This window comes from Humulus lupulus, chromosome 2 (assembly GCF_963169125.1).
Source record: "Humulus lupulus chromosome 2, drHumLupu1.1, whole genome shotgun sequence".
Lineage (NCBI taxonomy): Eukaryota > Viridiplantae > Streptophyta > Magnoliopsida > Rosales > Cannabaceae > Humulus > Humulus lupulus.
The window spans coordinates 99,920,800-99,939,620 of NC_084794.1; the positions used below are offsets into that span (position 1 = coordinate 99,920,800).

The 18,821-nt window shown below is 35.7% G+C and overlaps 3 protein-coding genes across 3 annotated transcripts; 1 reads left to right on the forward strand and 2 right to left on the reverse strand.

Annotated features, from left to right (window-relative positions):
• The first annotated feature begins 2,061 nt into the window (after positions 1–2,061).
• On the forward strand, positions 2,062–5,000 carry LOC133818281 (pentatricopeptide repeat-containing protein At4g02750-like). The gene has a single exon (XM_062251059.1). The coding sequence runs from the start codon at positions 2,544–2,546 to the stop codon at positions 4,755–4,757; it is 2,214 nt and encodes a 737-aa protein (XP_062107043.1). The 5' UTR covers positions 2,062–2,543; the 3' UTR covers positions 4,758–5,000.
• A 262-nt stretch (positions 5,001–5,262) lies between these two features.
• On the reverse strand, positions 5,263–8,735 carry LOC133818282 (UDP-arabinose 4-epimerase 1-like). The gene is made up of 10 exons (XM_062251060.1): positions 8,568–8,735; positions 7,968–8,092; positions 7,701–7,814; positions 7,482–7,589; positions 7,259–7,350; positions 6,950–7,091; positions 6,432–6,526; positions 6,127–6,256; positions 5,894–6,038; positions 5,263–5,783 (listed from the first exon to the last, which is right to left on the reverse strand). Exons 2-10 carry the CDS (start codon positions 8,088–8,090, stop codon positions 5,551–5,553), a joined length of 1,182 nt encoding a protein of 393 aa, XP_062107044.1. The 5' UTR covers positions 8,091–8,092; positions 8,568–8,735; the 3' UTR covers positions 5,263–5,550.
• A 2,414-nt stretch (positions 8,736–11,149) lies between these two features.
• LOC133818283 (protein PAT1 homolog 2-like) lies at positions 11,150–17,265 on the reverse strand. Its single transcript, XM_062251061.1, has 5 exons — positions 16,795–17,265; positions 15,889–16,037; positions 14,906–14,962; positions 14,644–14,719; positions 11,150–13,909 (listed from the first exon to the last, which is right to left on the reverse strand). Exons 1-5 carry the CDS (start codon positions 16,844–16,846, stop codon positions 11,829–11,831), a joined length of 2,415 nt encoding a protein of 804 aa, XP_062107045.1. The 5' UTR covers positions 16,847–17,265; the 3' UTR covers positions 11,150–11,828.
• Positions 17,266–18,821: the final 1,556 nt, after the last annotated feature.

The window sequence follows — 18,821 nt, forward strand, 5'->3', positions numbered from 1 at the left end:
GGAACAATACTTACAAGCTTTTACAGCCGAAAATCCGAAGCAATGGAGCAAGTTTCTGTCTTGGGCCGAGTACCATTATAACACTAGTCATCACTCAGCTATTGGTATGACACCTTTCCAGGCTGTTTATGGACACACTCCTCCAACGATTCCCTCGTATACTCGGGGTGCCACAACCATTCAAGCAGTAGAAGATGACCTGCTTACACGGGATGCTATTTTACACCAGCTACGACAAAATCTTCAACAAGCTCAAAATCGCATGCGTCAACAAGCTAATAAGAAACGCAGGGATGTCGAATTCAAACTAGGTGATCTAGTCCTTGTGAAGCTTCAGCCATACCGTCAGACAACAGTTGCTCATCGCCTCAACTCCAAGCTATGTCGTCGTTACTTTGGTCCTTTTGAAGTTATAGCACGAGTAGGTCCAGTTTCCTATACCTTGAAGTTGCCCCAAGGTAGTCGTCTTCACCCGACCTTCCATGTATCCCTGCTGAAGCCTTATCATGGAAAGCAACCAACAAGTTGCTACCCCTTACCAGAAATGAGCCTTGCCAACAAACCTCTCATGATTCCATTATCTATCCTAGCTACTCGGATTCACAAGGACAACAACAAAGCCATTCGACAGGTTCTGGTACACTGATCTTTGAGCTCTCTAGAAGATGCAACATGGGAGGACTTCGATGCTTTCGTCGATATGTACAAGCTGCACAACCTTGAGGACAAGGTTATTTTCGTGGAGGGGAGTAGTGTTAGTAAGGCCCAAGAGGCAAGCCCAATTGAGTTGGACTCTACTGCAATCCAGGAGCAAGTAAAGGGATGGGGAAAGGACTCGGTTCAGCCAACTGAAGAAGCACCAATGAGGGAAGATGAGAACTGTGATATTCGAGCCAAAGGAGAAGGAATTAGAAGAGAAACAGAGGAAGAGAAAGCGCGTAGCAAGAGAGAGCGCGTGAAGCCACGATGGTTGAGAGACTACGTGGTGATATTGGGACGTTGAGGGAGTGAGAGAATGTAACCAATTCTATTAGAACTTGTTTGAATTGCTACTAAGTATAAATATTTTCTTTGTAATATTTTGGAAGGATGTTGAATGAAATTGCAAGAGTGCACTGGGAGATTTGCTCTGTCTCAAAGAGAGCCTTTAGCCTAACAACTTCCAATAGGATAACCCACTAGCATTGCCCCCCCTCCCCCAATTCTAAGGAAATAGACAAAAAAAAAATAGTTGTAAGGTTCGCGTGCAAGTGTACCACACTAAAACAAGCCAATTAAACAATACAAACCGCTGACATCCTTGTTTTTTGTCATATTATTCTAACCTACTTTAATGTCTTATCTACCAATTTTCACCCTAACCAGTGTACCTCGACTCATTAAAGCCATATCCACTTCCACCCATATATCGACCCCGATAAAACCCACCCATCTCACACTTAATCATTTTATCATCCAATATTGCAAACCAAGATCAAAATAAAAGAACTCTGAAAATCTATAGCAAATAAACGCCAACTGCAAAGATAGAGACTTAGCATATTCATGGGAGATGGCTTCTTGTTGTGTTTTTCATTAATTTGTTTTGGTTTTTAAAAGAGATTATTTTTTATATAGATGTTATACCCATTTTTGGACAAGATGATGTGCAAAGCAATTGGTGATGTGGACTAACAGATTGGGCCATTGGTATGGATGTTGTTCGCGTACATGGCAGAGCTATTTGCAAACCCCATTTGGACGCAAGCAATTAGAGGTTGTTCACACCCCAAGGTTGTTTGCTCCCCCGTATGTAGACTAAACATCTTGCTTGTTTGTAATATTATATTTCCCTTTCAGTTAAATCATTTTTCAGAAATAATCCTGAAACTTGTGGGATTTAGCTATTCTTCGCAATGAGTGGCCACTCACCTAATATAACCCTATCCCCACTCTAAATAAGGGCCGAAAGGATCTTAACACTTTTAGAGACTTCATAGGGCAAAAAACTCATTATTAGGCCAAACTATTAAAGACTCAATTGATTCTAGTTTATTTGATCGGGCGGTTAGGACTTAGTAGAGCTGTAAACAATAAAAGTGACTAAATTATCGTAAGTCACTAATTAGACTGAACCGTTATAAATCTTCTCCTCATTTATTATGCATTTGATTCTATTTGAGTCGTGCAACCACATTTTGCTGTCTAACATTACTATTATTTGAGTCATCACGCATATAAAATTGTAACATGTACTTGGTTTCAGAGGGTCACGTAGGTTTGTTTTGGCATATAACGGGTCTGCGAACTTTTTAAGGAAATTTAGGTTTGGGAGGTTCACCCAAAACAAAAACAATAAAAAAAAAAGAGATTAGAGGATTAAGTTCCTCAACAAAGTAAAGAAAAGGAAATTTTTCCGCCAATTTCTCCATAGAATATTGCTATTAGGCACCAACGGTCGTGATTGTATCTAACTGGCTCTTCGCTTCAACATGGTATTGGTATATCCTCACGTACGTGGTCTCTGTAGGTAGACATCAGTGAGGCTGAGATCATTTGCTGAAATGGGGACCCTTGTCTTTAATCATAATCTTAAGGTTACCCAGTTGGGAAAATCGGGTCGGATTGAAGAAGCCATTAAGCTTTTCTCACAAATGACTCAAAAGAACATTGTAACCTACAATTCCATGATCTCTGCTTATGCCAAGAATGGTAGAATCAGGGATGCACGCTACCAGTTTGATAAAATGCCTCGTAGAAATTTAGTTTCTTGGAATACCATGATTTCTGGCTACTTGCATAATGACAAGGTAGAGGAAGCCTATGACGTGTTTGTTAAAATGCCTAAAAGGGATCTTTTTTCTTGGACTTTAATGATCACTTGCTATACACGTAATGGTGAGCTTCGAAAGGCTAGAGAACTGTTTAGTTTACTTCCTGATAAGCGAGATACAGTTTGTTGGAATGCCATGATAGCAGGTTATGCTAAGAAAAGGCTGTATGATGAGGCTAAAAGATTGTTTGATGAAATGCCAGTAAAGGATTTAGTTTCTTGGAACTCGATGTTGGCAGGGTATACCAAGAATGGAGATATGCATCTTGGGGTGCAGTTTTTTGAGGAAATGGGTGAGAGGGATGTGGTTTCGTGGAATTTGATAGTAAATGGGTTTGTTGAGGTTGGCGATTTGGATTCTGCCTGGAAGTTCTTTAAGAAGATGCCAGAGCCGAACGTTGTTTCATGTGTTACAATGTTATGTGGGCTCGCCCGTCATGGCAGGATTGCAGAAGCACGGAATCTCTTTGAACAGATGCCAAGTAGAAATGTAGTTTCTTGGAATGCAATGCTTGCAGCCTATGTTCAATACCACCAAATTGATAAGGCTGTTAAACTGTTCTCAGAGATGCCAGAGAGGAATTCTGTATCATGGACCACAATGATAAATGGGTATGTTCGTGTTGGAAAGCTTGATGAAGCAAGACAACTACTTCACCAAATGCCTTACAAAAATATTGCAGCTCAAACTGCTATGATTTCTGGATATGTGCAAAGTAAAAGAATGGTTGAAGCTAGTGAGATCTTTAATCATATTGGCATGCGTGATGTTGTTTGTTGGAACACCATGATTGCTGGGTATGCTCAGTGTGGTAGAATGGCTGAAGCTCAATATTTGTTTAATCAAATGAGAAATAAGGATTTAGTTTCTTGGAATACTATGATCACTGGTTATGCTCAAGCGGGCATGATGGATAAAGCATTCGAGATCTTTGATGTAATGGGAAAAAAGAACATAATTTCTTGGAATTCTCTGATCTCTGGTTTATTGCAAAATGGGTTATATATCGATGCTTTGAAAAGTTTTTTGATGATGAGAAAGGAAGGAAGAAGACCCGATCAGTCAACTCTGTCATGTGGACTAAGTGCATGTGCCAATCTTGCCGCTTTGCAAGTTGGGGAGCAACTTCACCATTTGATTGTGAAAAGTGGTTATGTAAATGATTTGTTTGTTTGCAATGCACTCATCACAATGTATGCGAAATGTGGAAGGGTTTTCAATGCTGAACTAGCGTTCAAAGATACGGGAAACATTGACATTGTTTCTTGGAATTCTTTGATTGCTGGGTATGCTTTAAATGGATATGGTAAAGAGGCAGTTGGGATTTTTGAAAAAATGCTGATTGAAGGGATGGCTCCGGATCAGGTCACCTTCATTGGCGTGTTGTCGGCATGTAGTCATGCTGGGCTTGTTACTCAAGGTTTGGAATTGTTTAAGAATATGACAGATATATACAAGATAGAACCTTTGCCTGAACACTATGCTTGCATGGTTGACCTGCTTGGAAGGGCTGGTAGGTTAGAAGAAGCTTTCAAAATGGTGCTGGAGATGAAAGTCAAGATAACTCCTGGGATATGGGGGGCATTGCTTGGAGCTGCGAAGATACATCGGAATCTAGAAATTGGTAAGTATGCTGCTGAGAAGCTTTTAGAACAAGAACCTCATAGGGCTTCAAATTATGTGCTCTTGTCAAACATTCATGCTGAGGCCGGCAGATGGAAAGAAGTTCAAAGAATAAGAATGTTGATGGAAGAGAGAAGAACAGAGAAGCAACCAGGATACAGCTGGATTGAAGTCGGAAACCAAGTACATTCATTTCTTTCTGATGATGCTGCACAACATAGAACAGCCGAGGTCTGCAATATGTTAAAAAAACTGACTGCTGAAATGAGAAGCAGAAATCTTGTGTCTGATATGAAATCTTTTCTACTTGACGTCTTATAGTCTGACAATGTTTTAAGTTACTAAAAGAGTAAAGTATTACAGCTTTGCTACTTTATACTTCAGGAATATGTAGTCTTTGTTGCAAATGTAATTACTGAATATAACGTAAATTCTTGAGGCTGCTTTATGCACTCTTTGATGTTGGTAGATTAGATTGTAGTTTATGCGCCTTAACGCAAATTTCCTTCTAGAATTTGTCCAAAACAGCGAGAACAAGAAAATATAAAGGGTAACGCAACCTGATCCTGCTGTCAAGTTTGTTCAGAATATTGTGATTAAGTTAATTAAATGACTATACAGACTTTCCAGATTTTTTACTTTACTAAGCATTTTTTCAAGTTCAATAATGGCTTATATTCTTTTAAAATACTCTATTAGCTCGATGCTTCTATATTCATATTTCTACCAAAAAAAGAAAAAAAGAAAGTTCTTTTAAAATACTCATGTTTTTCTGGAAGATTGAATGGGGACTCATGAATATAACTGATTTTGAGAGCCGCTAAAATAGAGTAACATAAATCTCAATTTACAAAACAGAAATTTGTATACACGTGTAGTCTAAGTATCAAATGTTTCTATAATTATATAATCTAGGCAATGATTTCTTTTTCTCTGTTTTATCTTTATTTTTTCGACTGGGAGCTGCAGCAAAATATCATGACCTACTTTTATAAGCTCCTTATCAACAAACGAGGAAGGACTCCCACCAATGAATATTAAGAACCCTCTCCAATGGCCTACTGGGGATTCTACTCCAGCCTGACTTGCTATCATGAGTGAAAAATGTCAAACTTCACGGGTTTTGAAAGCCATAACCATTGAGATGTGAGCTTTGCCATTTCCAGGCAATCTCTAAGCTCTTTTGAAGGTTTGTATACATGGCAGTCCAATTCAACTCTCGTGCTATCTTGGAAGGATCACTGTAAACTTCAGCATAGTCCCCTGGCCTTCGGTCAAGGTATTCGACCTTTATGTCCACCCCTGTTGCCTTCTTACATGCTTCCACAAACTCCCTTACTGATCTACCTGCAATTAGAAGAATCTTAACAGTGAAGGAAAAACAAGCAGGACACAAATTGTTTACAACTAAAAAGAAACTTTTATTTTAGCTTTAGAAAGAAATCCAGAATGCCAACCTTTTCCAGTGCCAACATTATAGATGCCAACTTTCCCAGGTTTTGCATTGGCAAGAGCCTTCACATGAGCATCAACCAGATCAGTGACGTCTATGTAGTCCCTTACACAGGTACCATCAGCAGTTTTATAGTCTGTACCTTTCACCTGAAATCAACAAAATTTAGTTGTTTGCCTGGATGATAAGACTTGATCTGAAAGTGGAGAAAAGAACATAAAAAGTTGGGTAAAGTACCTTCAGTCCAGGAATAATCCCTCTAGCAGCATCAAAGCAAGCACCAGATATCCGACCTTGTTCGCGTAGTTCAGGTCTAGGAGCTTCTCCCAGTCTTCCCTCTGGGTCCGATCCAATCACATTGAAATACCTGTTGATATAGCAACTCACTTGTTAGTCTCCAGTCGATCTAAGCAAAAAAAAAGTTATCTAGAAACTTAGGATCCTATGTTATGTTTTCCGTACAGAAGGTGCTAAAGAGAATCAGCTTCAAATTTTAGCAAACCAATTATTTTAAAATATGAATAAACATTGGCATCACCAACCGTAAGATCATGATAGCCATATCTGAGTTTTTGGAGAAGTCCAGTATGATATCTTCAGCCATTTTCTTGGCTTTTCCGTATGGATTAATTGGCACCTGCAAAAGGTACATGGGATGATGTAAAAATATGAATTCTGGACCTGGACAGACAACCAGGTGATAAACATAAACATTTACACACTTTTGTGTGGGGCTCTTATGGGTGTTTCATCTAACTTGGTACATGAAATTCTCTGTTTTTCCTTTCTTGTCTTTCTCGGAAACGAAACATTGTTCAGCAGTAGAATTTTGAAATTAAAATGTTGTTTTGGTGAACATAACTTTACTACAATAAAACTCAAGAAACAGAAGAAGAAGAAGAAGAAGAAGAAAAAGAAGAAGGCAAAGGTTTTCTTTTATAGCATATAACTTATGTCCGATTGACATTCATGGGTTTAAGTAACTCAATGTGACTAGTTTTAAAGCATGAATTGCAGTTTCCATATTCAAGAAGAGAAATCAAGGTTTGGAATTTCTCACTTGCTCGGTTTCTTCAGTAATCGGCATCTTTTCCGGTTCTCCATATGTTGCACATGTACTAGAGTAGATCAAAGTCTTCACCTTGTGAGCTGCCATGGCCTCCAAAACCAGAAGAGTGTTTGATGTGATATTGTGATAATATCTGAAATGTTGAGAACAATGCAGATTAAAGACAACTCTTAGGGGATTGGTTTTCAGCCATTAAATGAACACAAGCGAAATTTGAATGAAGTTGAAAAGGTTTCAGTTGAATTTGTAGTTCTAGAAATAACCAACCACAATTTAGAAGTTGAAAGGAAAGAAAATTACCTAAGAGGCTGAAGTGTACTTTCTCCAACATAAGCAACTGCTGCAAAATGCATCACTGCATCAAATGCATTTTCTCTGAAAATTTTATTGACCTAAAAAGCCAGTGAAGGAAGACAACAAAGCTTATTGGATATAATATGGTTCACTCCCAAGGGAAAACATGATTTTGAATTTGTATATAAATGAAGAAAATCTTTTTTAAAACATAATTTAGGTAGGATACAGCTTGTTTGTCCCCCAAGTCAGCATAAATAAACTGAAGCCTTCCTGGCTCTGGAAATAGCTCTTTAAGAACCTTAACAGCACCCAAGTTGCCTCTAGATAAATTGTCCTGTAAAATGAGATGAGCAAAGTTTTGAATAAATCAGTTTAAATGCTTATTTTCAAAGACATAATAAGATTAAACAGAGGTTAAAAAAAATTCATGAGTGGGATACCATACCACTATGGTTACACGGTATGAGTCCTTTAACAGCCTTAGTGAAGCATGAGAACCTATATAGCCAGCTCCACCAGTTACCAGCACATGTGTTACTCCAGCTTCTGGTTTAGAGAACTAGACATAGAAGAAAACCTTAACTTGATCAATTGTTATGCAAATTATGTGACAAGACATTTTATTATTATTATTATTTAAATTTTAATATAAATACTTAATCAAAGTTTATAATGACAAGTCTTAGATTTGCATATAAAATCAGAAACATACCAAGTTGGGAGAACTAAAAATTGGTGACTGCTTGAACCAGAAAATTGAAAGACTAATAAGGAAAGCAGCCAAAAAGATCCTGACAGAAAAGTTGTTCTTCCTCTTTGAATCTACAAAATCCATGCCTGCAAATACCAAAGATTAACCTTAAAATTAAAATCTTAGGACTATTGGGTTGGTTTAATATGCAACTTTTTCGTTTGACTGTAAGGAAAACCTCGGGGAATTTTTTTCTATAAAATATTTGTAGCAAACATGTTAAAGATAAATTAACCAAAGATAGAATAATAAACAGAAAAGATCACCACAAAAGACTTTCCAATTTCATAACCCATTATGATCGGATATTCATTAAAGGTCAATACTCAAAACTTAATCAAGTCTATCACAATCCGTAGCAAAAAAATAAAGTCTATCAGAATACCTTAAAACAAAACTATACATACAAAGAGAGGTCAGTTTTGAAATGAGGAAAATTCAAATGAGTTTGATATAAAAAATACACACACAAACCAGAATTTAGATTATGAAGAAACAACAACCCAGAAAGAGATCATTAATGATAATGAGAAAGTACATGATCTAGGATTGAAACACAACCTTAAAAGATCTCCCTTAAGTCAGGGTTAAACCAATATGAATTGAAATGTAGTTTTGGATGAAAAAAAAAAAGAAGAGAGGAAAAGTGTTTGGTTGATGAGAAAAGTCTGTATGTTTGGCGGGAGAGAGGAGTGATGAAGAATGTGACTTAGAAGTAGGAAAATGAGAGAAAATAACGAAATACCATAGAAGTAAAGAAGAGGCTTGGACAAAGTCTCTGTCTTATAGTTATCCTTTAATTGTGGGCCAAAATATAATCAATGAGCAAAGTTAATAGAATACACGTTCATGCATTCTCGAAAGGTTTTAGTTGACTTGTTCCTATTATCAGAAGAAAAATCAAATAAATAAAAGTATAGTTGCCTTACGAAAACAAACAATAAAGGAATATTTGAACCAGTCTTACATTTATGCCTTTACAAAAAAAAATATATATTAGTATTATTATATGTTCTACATTAATCTTAAACTTGTCACATAGTTGACCAAGAGCTTAGAGGTAAATGTTATTACATAAAAACATTTCACTGAATTACTTTTCTTCTGTGAACAAAATTCAGAACTCACCACTTTTTATAATTTGTGTTTTTTTTTTAATTCATGTAACATAATAAACGGGCTAAGTATTATAATATTCACATTTTCATGCTTCCCCAAATATTAAACTTTTTTTTATTTTATTTTTATACATAAATATAAAATACCATCAAAGCCGCCTAGCCTACCATTGGTATGTATATACAAAGACCCTTGTTATGAAGCACTTGGATTTTTGTGGCATTGTTTTGAGGCAGTCAGAAGTGAGAGTGATGCTTTTGTTTTTATTATTTATTTTTATATTATTAAAGCGGCGGCATTGTTGAGGTAAAACATCACAATATATGGGAATTTATAATAACGATATTCTAACAGGTGGATTTGATAAGTAATATTATATATAAGACATATGATTACTAATGAAGAGCATATAATCCTCCAGCTCCCTCTCCCCCAACCCCCAATTAATATATAAATATTTGTGTGGATCTGTCATTAGTTACGCAAGTTGGCAAGTCAAAACAAATTATATGTATGTATAGATGGCACGTTGTGGATGTTTCAATCTTCAAGAGAGAGACGACATAACCTATTTGCTTAATTTTCTGATACTATTCTTTTCCAATCATAATATTCGTCCAATTCTACTTTTTCCCCCCTAACTTTGGAACCCCCATTAATATATATATATTAGAGTTAGAGAACAGTAAAACACAACCCTTTTCTTTTAGAGTCTAGTGTTAAACTGTGTCCATTCCCATGGCACCCATATACACCATCAATATATATATATGGTATAATTAATATATAATAAAAAATTAATGTGATGTTTTGATTTTCCATTAAATAAGTGGCTTACAACATATGCAAAGTGAAGGAGGAGAAGCCAGGTGTGTGCTTCTTGTTTACTCTAATTTTTGTTCATTGCATATACTCTGCTCCTGTCTGTCTCCTCTTTTGCTCTCTTACCTTCCCTTGTGACCAACTCACTTATTATTATTATTATTATTATTATTATTATTATTTATTCTTTCTTCTAATCAATGCATCTTTGCATTAGTACCAGACCAATTTAAAAAATTGAAATCACTTATGCTTTTTACACCATATGCTCGTAGAGAATTAAGTATATAGGGATATTCAAAATATGAACATGAAAGTTAAATTCTCATAAAAAAAATTAAATTTTGATATGATTATCGAATTGGTATCATCAAATAATCCCTAAAATTTTGACATTTGTCAAGATTATAATATTTTATTTTTAAAAAAATGCTTAATACAAATATCTCATCACATCGCAAAAAAAATAAAAAAACAAAAGTAAAAAAACTAATAAAAGCATGCCTATGATATTTTTACATCAAAATTACTTACCCCGAATCTTGAGATTTTACACAAGGTTGCTCTTCCCCCAAACTTGGGTATTAACCCTAGATTAACTCAAATATTGACCGTTTTTAGAGATTTAGGTATGATGCACCACATAAGAACTATGTATTATTGTGTATAATTTAAATACAACGTGTTTGGTGGAAATTTTTTATTGTAATACATTATACAATGTTTAATTTTATTAAATCAGGAATTGTATTACGCAATACCAAAAGAAGAAAAAAGAAGTTATATTGCACATTGTATCAAGTCTAAAATTTGTACTAGATATTACCAACATTTAGTATAAATCTCAACCTAGCTTGACACCAACTTTAACTCTCTCAAGTCTCAACACTGAATTAAAATAAAGAAAGCATGAGAAATAACATAAATTGTATTTTTACAATATAAATAATTAATAATAAGATTGATAATTTTTATCATGATTACAAGATTAGAGAATATATTAGAAAAATTAATCCAACCACTAAATTCCACCTAAACTGGAATAATTTAGTCAAATAGAAGAAACTTGTGATATTTTAACCCTGTTTGATATTAGCCCAGGATTTACATAATTTCTACATATAAACAAGTAACAACTAATCTCAACGCCCAAGTAAAACAACAAATTATAAGATTAAAAGATATTGCATTTGCAAGGTGAATGGAGAACTAAACATATCCTTAACAATAAATTTGTAACATTCACTGTCACAAAATAAGTGATGATCAAGATTGCAACTTTACCTTGGTTGTATGGTGAATCTGTAGAAGCATTGTTCACCGTACAGGGAAACTAGTTAAAAGGGGAAGAGAGAGAGAGAGAGAGAGAGAGAGAGAGAGGAAGCAAAAGGGTTAGCCCATTTGTAACATCTTCCCAGACAAATAATAAACGTCTTCGAAAATGAGCAGGAACAAAGGAGTTTTGAAGGCTCTATGAAAAAAACTACCCTGTACATGTACTATCCCCTATGCTTCCAGTTTTGGCTGGAGTTCAACACAGAGCACCAAAATAAAGCTCCCCAGAAGAACCCATCTTCCAGTTTCAAACTCCCATGACTTGTTTCCATCATAATACACATTTATGCATATCACTATAAAATTCATTAAAAACGACAATTACAGTTTTCTTTTTCTTTTTGCTCTTATGCAAATAAAATATCTGAAGAAAAGATAAAAGGTCGAAGTGTTAAAATGACTCCGACATAGGAGCATACCCATTGCACTCCAATGCTGCTTCATTCCACTCTTAGCACATTGACATTGTGAAAGCAAATGAAGAGACGCTGGTGGCCCTCCATGCTGTATTGAAACCTGTCACATTTCAAATAGTTTACTGACAAATTAACCCCTAACTGATTCAGAGTTTAACTGACCACCGCTACTCCCATGGGTGCTGAATCCAGTAATGGGCATGGATCGCTGTGCAAAATCTGATAGAAGTTTTCGCTGATGCTCATCAGTGTGAGGAAGACTGGCCCGTAGAAGCTCCACAGGCATTTCACGGTGTATTGCTTTTGCTGCCTCTGCACTAATAACCTCTGTATTTGGCTGAGTCTGTGAATAGATTGATTGTACTATAGTTTCGTATTTGCTCAAGCAATACTTAGTAAGAAGGCCAAAAAATTCATCAAAGGAAGCCTGCCAGAGAGCACGATTAGGCATACTACAGCCTCCAGCAGCATGTGGATCAGTCAAAAGTTCAGTTGCCCTTTCCAGAACAGACTTCAAAATGACTGCAGCTCCATCCCCAGCAGGGCTTCCAAGGGGGCGGAGTGGTGGCTGCTCTGTGGAACAAACAACTGCAACAAGACAAGCACTTAGTGCACGCAGATCCATGCCATTCACACATGCAGACACTGTCTTTGCAAGATTAGTTGTGGTGTCTGCTGCTCCTTGATCAGATGGAAGGCCACCAAACAAAAACCTCAAATGGCGGAATATAGCCATACATACAATACGGGCAAGCTCACTACCAGGGAAAAGTAGTTGCAGAAACCTGGAAAGGAGCTTTCTGCCCTTCGGAAGAGAGACTAAACGTAGGAACACAAGATCATCCTTCGGAGCTAACCCCACTGCATGGCTGTTTTTGCCAAGTGGGTCAACAAGCTGAATCGATGCTGCCATCCCTTCTAGCAGGATTTGCCGCCTTCGCCTAAGTTGTACACCTCCATCCTGTGACTGACCAAACTGCAGGAGACGATCAATATCATCAATATCAAGAAGAAGACAGAGGCCATCTTCAATGGTTATTCTAGCAGCAAGCATTGGTTCCTGTTCCAAAGGCCTCTCAGAAACTTGCTCAGAACTGCCATCACCGGAACCAGTCAATGGAGGATCAACTTCAAGAAGGGGACGAGGCCTACGTATAGAAGAGAGAGGAAGCCTTCCAAGCGCATCAGCAGAAAGATGAGAATGTTGATCTGAACTACCACGAGCTCGAGAAGGGAGCTCCCTTAGGTGAGATGGGCAGAAAGGTTGTTTTGACCTTGATCCAGAGGCCTTTTTCGCAAGACTAGCCTGGTGATAGTAATCATCTATATATGGATCATTGCTATGTGTGGCAGCATGTTGCATCTTAAGAATGCTCTCTATTTCCTCAGATGTCATGTGCTTCGATCTGAATTGCAGCCTTCCACTGTCACTTTTCTGGCTACTAGTATCACAAGGCTGTTGAGAAAAACGCAAATTTTTGTTGCTTCTGTGTTTGGGTCTTTGCTCTCTTATGTCAGGCAATCCAAGCATAGCTCTATGTGAGGGAGATGGATGAGTATTATAAATTTGGGATTGCAGTGCTGCAAAATGGGCCAAGGATGGTTGAACTGAATGATGCAGTCTCTGCTGTTGCAGCTGCTGTGGGGACAGCAATTGTGGGGACAAAAGCCCATTTGGATGAGACAGCTGTTGTTGCAATATATTGTTTAAAAGACTGGAGTCATCCCCGTGCAATATTCCAGCATGGCTGACCCAATGATTTTGAGGCCTGCTATTAAAAGAAAGGCCAGGACTGGTAAATTGAGACATGTTCCCTCCATAATGTAGCCCATGAGGCAAACCAGCCAAATGGAGATTAGGATTAGATATGTGAGACAGGCTTGGTGTAGAGAAAGGCATTTGGGATGCACCGGGAAGGGATGAATGATTTGGGTGGTGTGGTGAAGCTTGCTGAGACTTGCTTCCAGGGGGAGGGAAAGAGGTATACACTGATTTAGGTACTATAATTGGTTCGCTGGAGAATTGATGCTGCAAGGGTTGCTGAGGGTAAGAGGATGTTCTATACAAAGGTTTTGATTCTCCAAAACGAAGAGAAGATTGGGGCTGTGACGACCATCTCTTCCCTTCTTCTGCACTTTCTATATCAAACATCTGCTGATCAAACCAATTATTGAAATCTCCATCTTGCACCCAATCAGTAGCAGATGAACCTGAAGTAAATCACAATTACATGAGACTTGTGGACTTAAAGTACTATACAGACAGCACAGAAAGCAATTATTTCTGCTATCCTACAGAATCCAACCGAACACAATTTATACAGGTGCTTTAGCAATAATTTAGCTACTTCTAATTTTTGGAATCCTCAAGGAAGTAACCAGAAGAGGAGCATCATTTGCAGTCAATAAATGCTGTAAACAATTAAGTAAAAAAAAACTAATGCAATGTTATTGATCACCAGTCAAGACAATCACCACTCTTCAATGATGAATACCAACATAAGAGCCACAATGGAAGGGGCATAGGTGGTATCTTAGGGCATTGGTCACCAACATCAGATCATTATTCATTTAAAAAAAACAACACATAACAAGTACCAACAAGTAAAGAAAATACTTGTAGTAAATAGGTGTCAAGACAACTCTGGAGTAAGGGAAAACCAAGAGTCGGTGTTAAGTAGCTGTAAGCCTGTAACCAAATAACATTTAGAAATCATGGTTTGTAATGCCTAAAAGATTGATATGAACTGATTTTAGAAAATCCCATGAATTATGATCTGTGTTACATCTGCCCTCAAAATTTTCAATTTTCAAAAAGAGCCTTTGTTCCCCGTGTATTATGTTTTTCTTAGTATTGTTACAAAAATAATAATAATCCTCCAATCCAATTAAGTGTATGTAAATTAAGCATTAACATAATCGATTACAAAGTTCAAACTACTTACTTTCGCGTGAAAAGGAACCAGAACCTCTGTCACCAATAACTCCTGGGTGCCTTGGTCCCGTTACAACTTTGTTCAACTGTGTGACAGAGCAGGAAAAATCACAATTTGAAAGCTTTAAAACTATGATAACTGGCATTGGCCACTTGAAATTGGGACATTTTAATTTGAGGAACATATGATTTGAGCCTCAGAAGTCTAAAGTAATACTATTGTATTGTACAGTCATCAATGACCTAATTAATCTTAAGTCAAGGAAGCTGACCTTTGCGAAAGTACTTGCCAGATCATCCACATCAGGTAACGATCCCAACCCTGGACTCTAAGCATAGGAAAACAATAACTACAAGTCAGTACACATAGTATTAATATAAAGGAACAACAAAATGTACAAAAAAAATCTCATATCGCTAAATAGAGAGCAACATCATAATTGTCAAATGAAAGTTTAGTGATGAACATTGTTTTGTTTGGAATCTAAATACTAGTTGATCTCTCTTAAGTTCTTTCTGTTAAAAAAAAAAAAAAAAAGCTAGACCTCCTGAATGCTCTACCAAGGATAAAAAATTGAATTAGCAAATTTAGTACCACTACAACTAAAAGATGGGCATTCAATTCATGCAGTATAAAACTCTAAAGTTGAGATGAAAATTATATTTCAACTTATGTAAGTAGCAACCCACTGTTTAAGAGCCACTTAGCATGAGATTCACAAAACTAGGAAGTCTTTCCTTCTTGCAAAGTAAATCCATTTCCACAAATATAATGTAAAGTTGTAAGCAATTAAATCAAACCTAGAAATTACTCAAAGACCCTTGCAAATTCGTGCTGTGGAATGTTCATTTTTCAATATTCTTATTATGCTTTAGAATTCAACATTTTTTAAAAATACTGGGTGGGGTATTTGAACCATAAACCTCAACATTAAAGTTGTAGTGTGGTTACCAATCAGGATAAACCTGCATCTACAAAATTTACCATTTTTCCTTAGTTAACTTGAGAAAAGATCTACTAATCCAGCAAAGCTTAGGCCATTCAAAAAAATTTATCAGGCCAAATACATCCGCAAAGCATTGACAACTATAGCTATTGGGATAACTAACCAATTTCAGCTTTGAGTTTAGTAAAAGAATAGCTTAATATATCAGATCCTATAATGTGTATTATGGCAACACAAAGAATTGTAAAATAGTTGCATGATTGACTTGATGGTTCATCATAAGATCAAAATGACGGAAATTTATCTACCTCTTCTCTCTCGAACAAATGGTACTCATTATTAGCAGATTTTAAAAAAGCGTTGTCATCCTTTTCTACCTCCAAACCCCCCAGCTCAACTTCGTCAACAACATTATGACCAAAAAATTCGTATTGCGACGCATCAAAGAGTGCACTACCTGCATGAAAATAAGAAAAAGTTTCAGCTGCAATAAACATGAACTAAAGTTCTATATTTTTAAAGCATAACAGGTGATGACACAGATAGACAAACTACAAATAGATTGCAAAATTCCAATTAGACAATGAACACAATAGATAATGTACTTAACGTAATTGCACACCCCCAACTATTCACATAGACGAGTAGGGATATTCTCAAACGCAATTCCTAGTACAAATCAGTAAACACAAATCAAGAGACTTCAGATAAGTTACAGCAACAAAATTGTTACCTTATTTTCTAAAACTCTCCACACAATACACAACCCAGAACCAAGCTACCCTCCACAAAATAAACATAAAATACCGACGGAAATCCAGAACTTTAGCAAAATCTAAAACTACAAACGAAAGCTGGCACTAAGTAAAACTAAAAGATATTCGAATGAAAAAAGTGAAGGAGGTTAAAGATAAACCTAACACAATAAACAAAAAGAATATAGAATTAAGAGAATTGCTCAGAAATCAAAACTCATAAAAGAAAATCCCCATCGTTTGTTCACTGAAAAACTACGAGTATGAAAAACCAAATCTCATGCTGCATAATGCTTCAAATTCCACAAATTCACAAAAATAAACTCAAAAGATTTCGGAGCTCTCTTCTCCAAAATCCAACACAAACTCTTTCAGCTAAATAAATAAATAAAAAAATCTGAAACAAAGAGAAAGAGAGGAAAATCCGGAGATCTCGAAGGTGAGAGAGAGAGAGCTTACTCGAAGAATTATCAACGAAGTGACAGAGATCTTTGCTATTAGATCTCTCCATATTTACAAACCCAGCCTCCAAAACCCTAAAATTCTCAGCTCAGACAAACAGAACAAAACAACAACAACAACAAAACCCTAAAACTAACTCGCCTCCACCACAGGCATCATCACAGCAACCAAAAAAAAAAAACAAATCCAAATCCAAATCCTCAACGACCACTTTTTTTTCCCACGGCTTTCTTTGAATAAAAAAAGTGAGAGAGGGAGAGAAGCTATGGAAGTGAATGGCAAAAAGGGTAAATTGGAAGGGTGAGTTGGGTGAAAAGAGAAGAAGAAGAAGAAGAAGGTGAGTAACGTTACACACACCTCTCTCCGGTAAGAGAGAGGAGGGTTATTAGGCCTGTATTGGGGTTAGGTCATTTACAATTGAACGAAGAAGAAGACTTTTGCATTATGTCACGTGCTTTCTCTCTCTCTCTCTCTCTGCACAAATACCCTCTCTCTTTCTTTCTTTTTTAGGTTGTAATTTTGTGAATGAAGAAACCGTGACGTGGCGGCATTTTATACGTTGATTCCAACTGGACTTGGATATTCCCAGGCGTAAGATGGATCTGATTCCTCTCTCCCACCAATCAAATCGCGCCACGAGTTAAGCGTGAGAAAATGATATCTCTGTTGCTCTATCCCTATCCCAAATCTCTCTTATTTTGGATGAAATTTTAAAACAAAATCCCGTTTTATTATTTACTAAATTTGATCATTTATAAACAACTTTTAAGAAAATTACCCAAAATAATAATAATAATAATTAAAACTTATATTACTCAATTTTGTTTAGATAAAATTACTTTTTTTTTTTTGCTTAACCTTCATTTCGTATTTAGATTTGATTTCAATTTTGACTTTGGGAAATTTGTCCATTTAGTTATAATTTTGACCATAAATGATGATCCTTTTAAATTTTACTAAAGAATAATTAATATAGTAGGCCCACTATTAATTTTGTCTACCTTATTTCTCTCAACATAAATGTACTACGAAAGGGATTATAATAAAATCAACTAATATTAAACGATTCTATACCCATATTTATATTTCATCTCAACTCGTGAATAAGCCTCTCCAATTACACAATGCATGCGAAACAACAAATAAATAAATATTGTAGTATTTGGTTCACTATCACAATTAATAAATAAACAAATAAATATTTTACTAATTGGTTCACTATCACAATCAGACTGAGGCGGCCAAAGTCTTCTGAATAATAATTAGACTAAAATAAAAATATAAAAAATTTAAGTTGGTCTTTGAGTGAAAATTAAGTAATCTCCGTGGATTAATATCGTAACCGAGGTTGAATTCCAGCTAGATACAGCTAAAATTAGTTTAAGTAGCTCCATTGAAAATATATAAATTAATAATACTGATTTTTTATTGGAAAATTTACTATTATGAACAAAAAAAATTAAGTATTTACAAAAATATATTCAACTAAATTATTTACATAAATAGTGGTGCCAAATCATCGTAGTATACTGGATTTTGAAGAAAAAAAATTCCTAAATTTTTTGTTTTTTATAAGTTGTACAAAGTTACATTTTGGTTGAGATATCAAGTGGTCACTTTTTTTATTAAAAATTTATTTTTAGATCATATTGTTTCAGTTGCTTTTTGTTTCCTCCCAAACTCATTTATAGACATCTTAATATATCAATTAATTATTTTTATGTTATATTATAATATTTTATTATTTAAAATACATTTTGGTAACCTTCGAGTTTATTTAAGAAACTAATGAGTTGTAATATAATATAATAAGTTACCATATAGTTTATTAAAAAAATTAATTTAGTATACTACACGATAACTTTTAAATGAAAACTATTAATAAATATTTTTAGTCACTTATGCAATTTACATGTTTTATTATTAATATTTTTACGTTACCTTCAAATCTATCTTAAAAACTAATTAGTTATCATATAATATAAAAAGTTACTCCTATAATTTTAAGTTATCACGAATAACTT

Bases quoted from the DNA above. Each gene is read 5' to 3' on its own strand.
- LOC133818282 (XM_062251060.1), bottom strand. From the start codon at position 8,090: ATGGATTTTGTAGATTCAAAGAGGAAGAACAACTTTTCTGTCAGGATC. The intron at 7,351-7,481 runs GTATCCTACCTA...CTGGCTTTTTAG, and splicing joins ACTTGGGGGACAAACAAGCT to GTCAATAAAATTTTCAGAGA. The intron at 7,092-7,258 runs GTAATTTTCTTT...TCAACATTTCAG, and splicing joins AGTACACTTCAGCCTCTTAG to ATATTATCACAATATCACAT.
- LOC133818283 (XM_062251061.1), bottom strand. From the start codon at position 16,846: ATGGAGAGATCTAATAGCAAAGATCTCTGTCACTTCGTTGATAATTCT. The intron at 14,963-15,888 runs GTAGATAAATTT...TCCTATGCTTAG, and splicing joins ATTTGTTCGAGAGAGAAGAG to AGTCCAGGGTTGGGATCGTT. The intron at 14,720-14,905 runs GTCAGCTTCCTT...TCTGTCACACAG, and splicing joins TGGCAAGTACTTTCGCAAAG to TTGAACAAAGTTGTAACGGG.
- LOC133818281 (XM_062251059.1), top strand. From the start codon at position 2,544: ATGGGGACCCTTGTCTTTAATCATAATCTTAAGGTTACCCAGTTGGGA.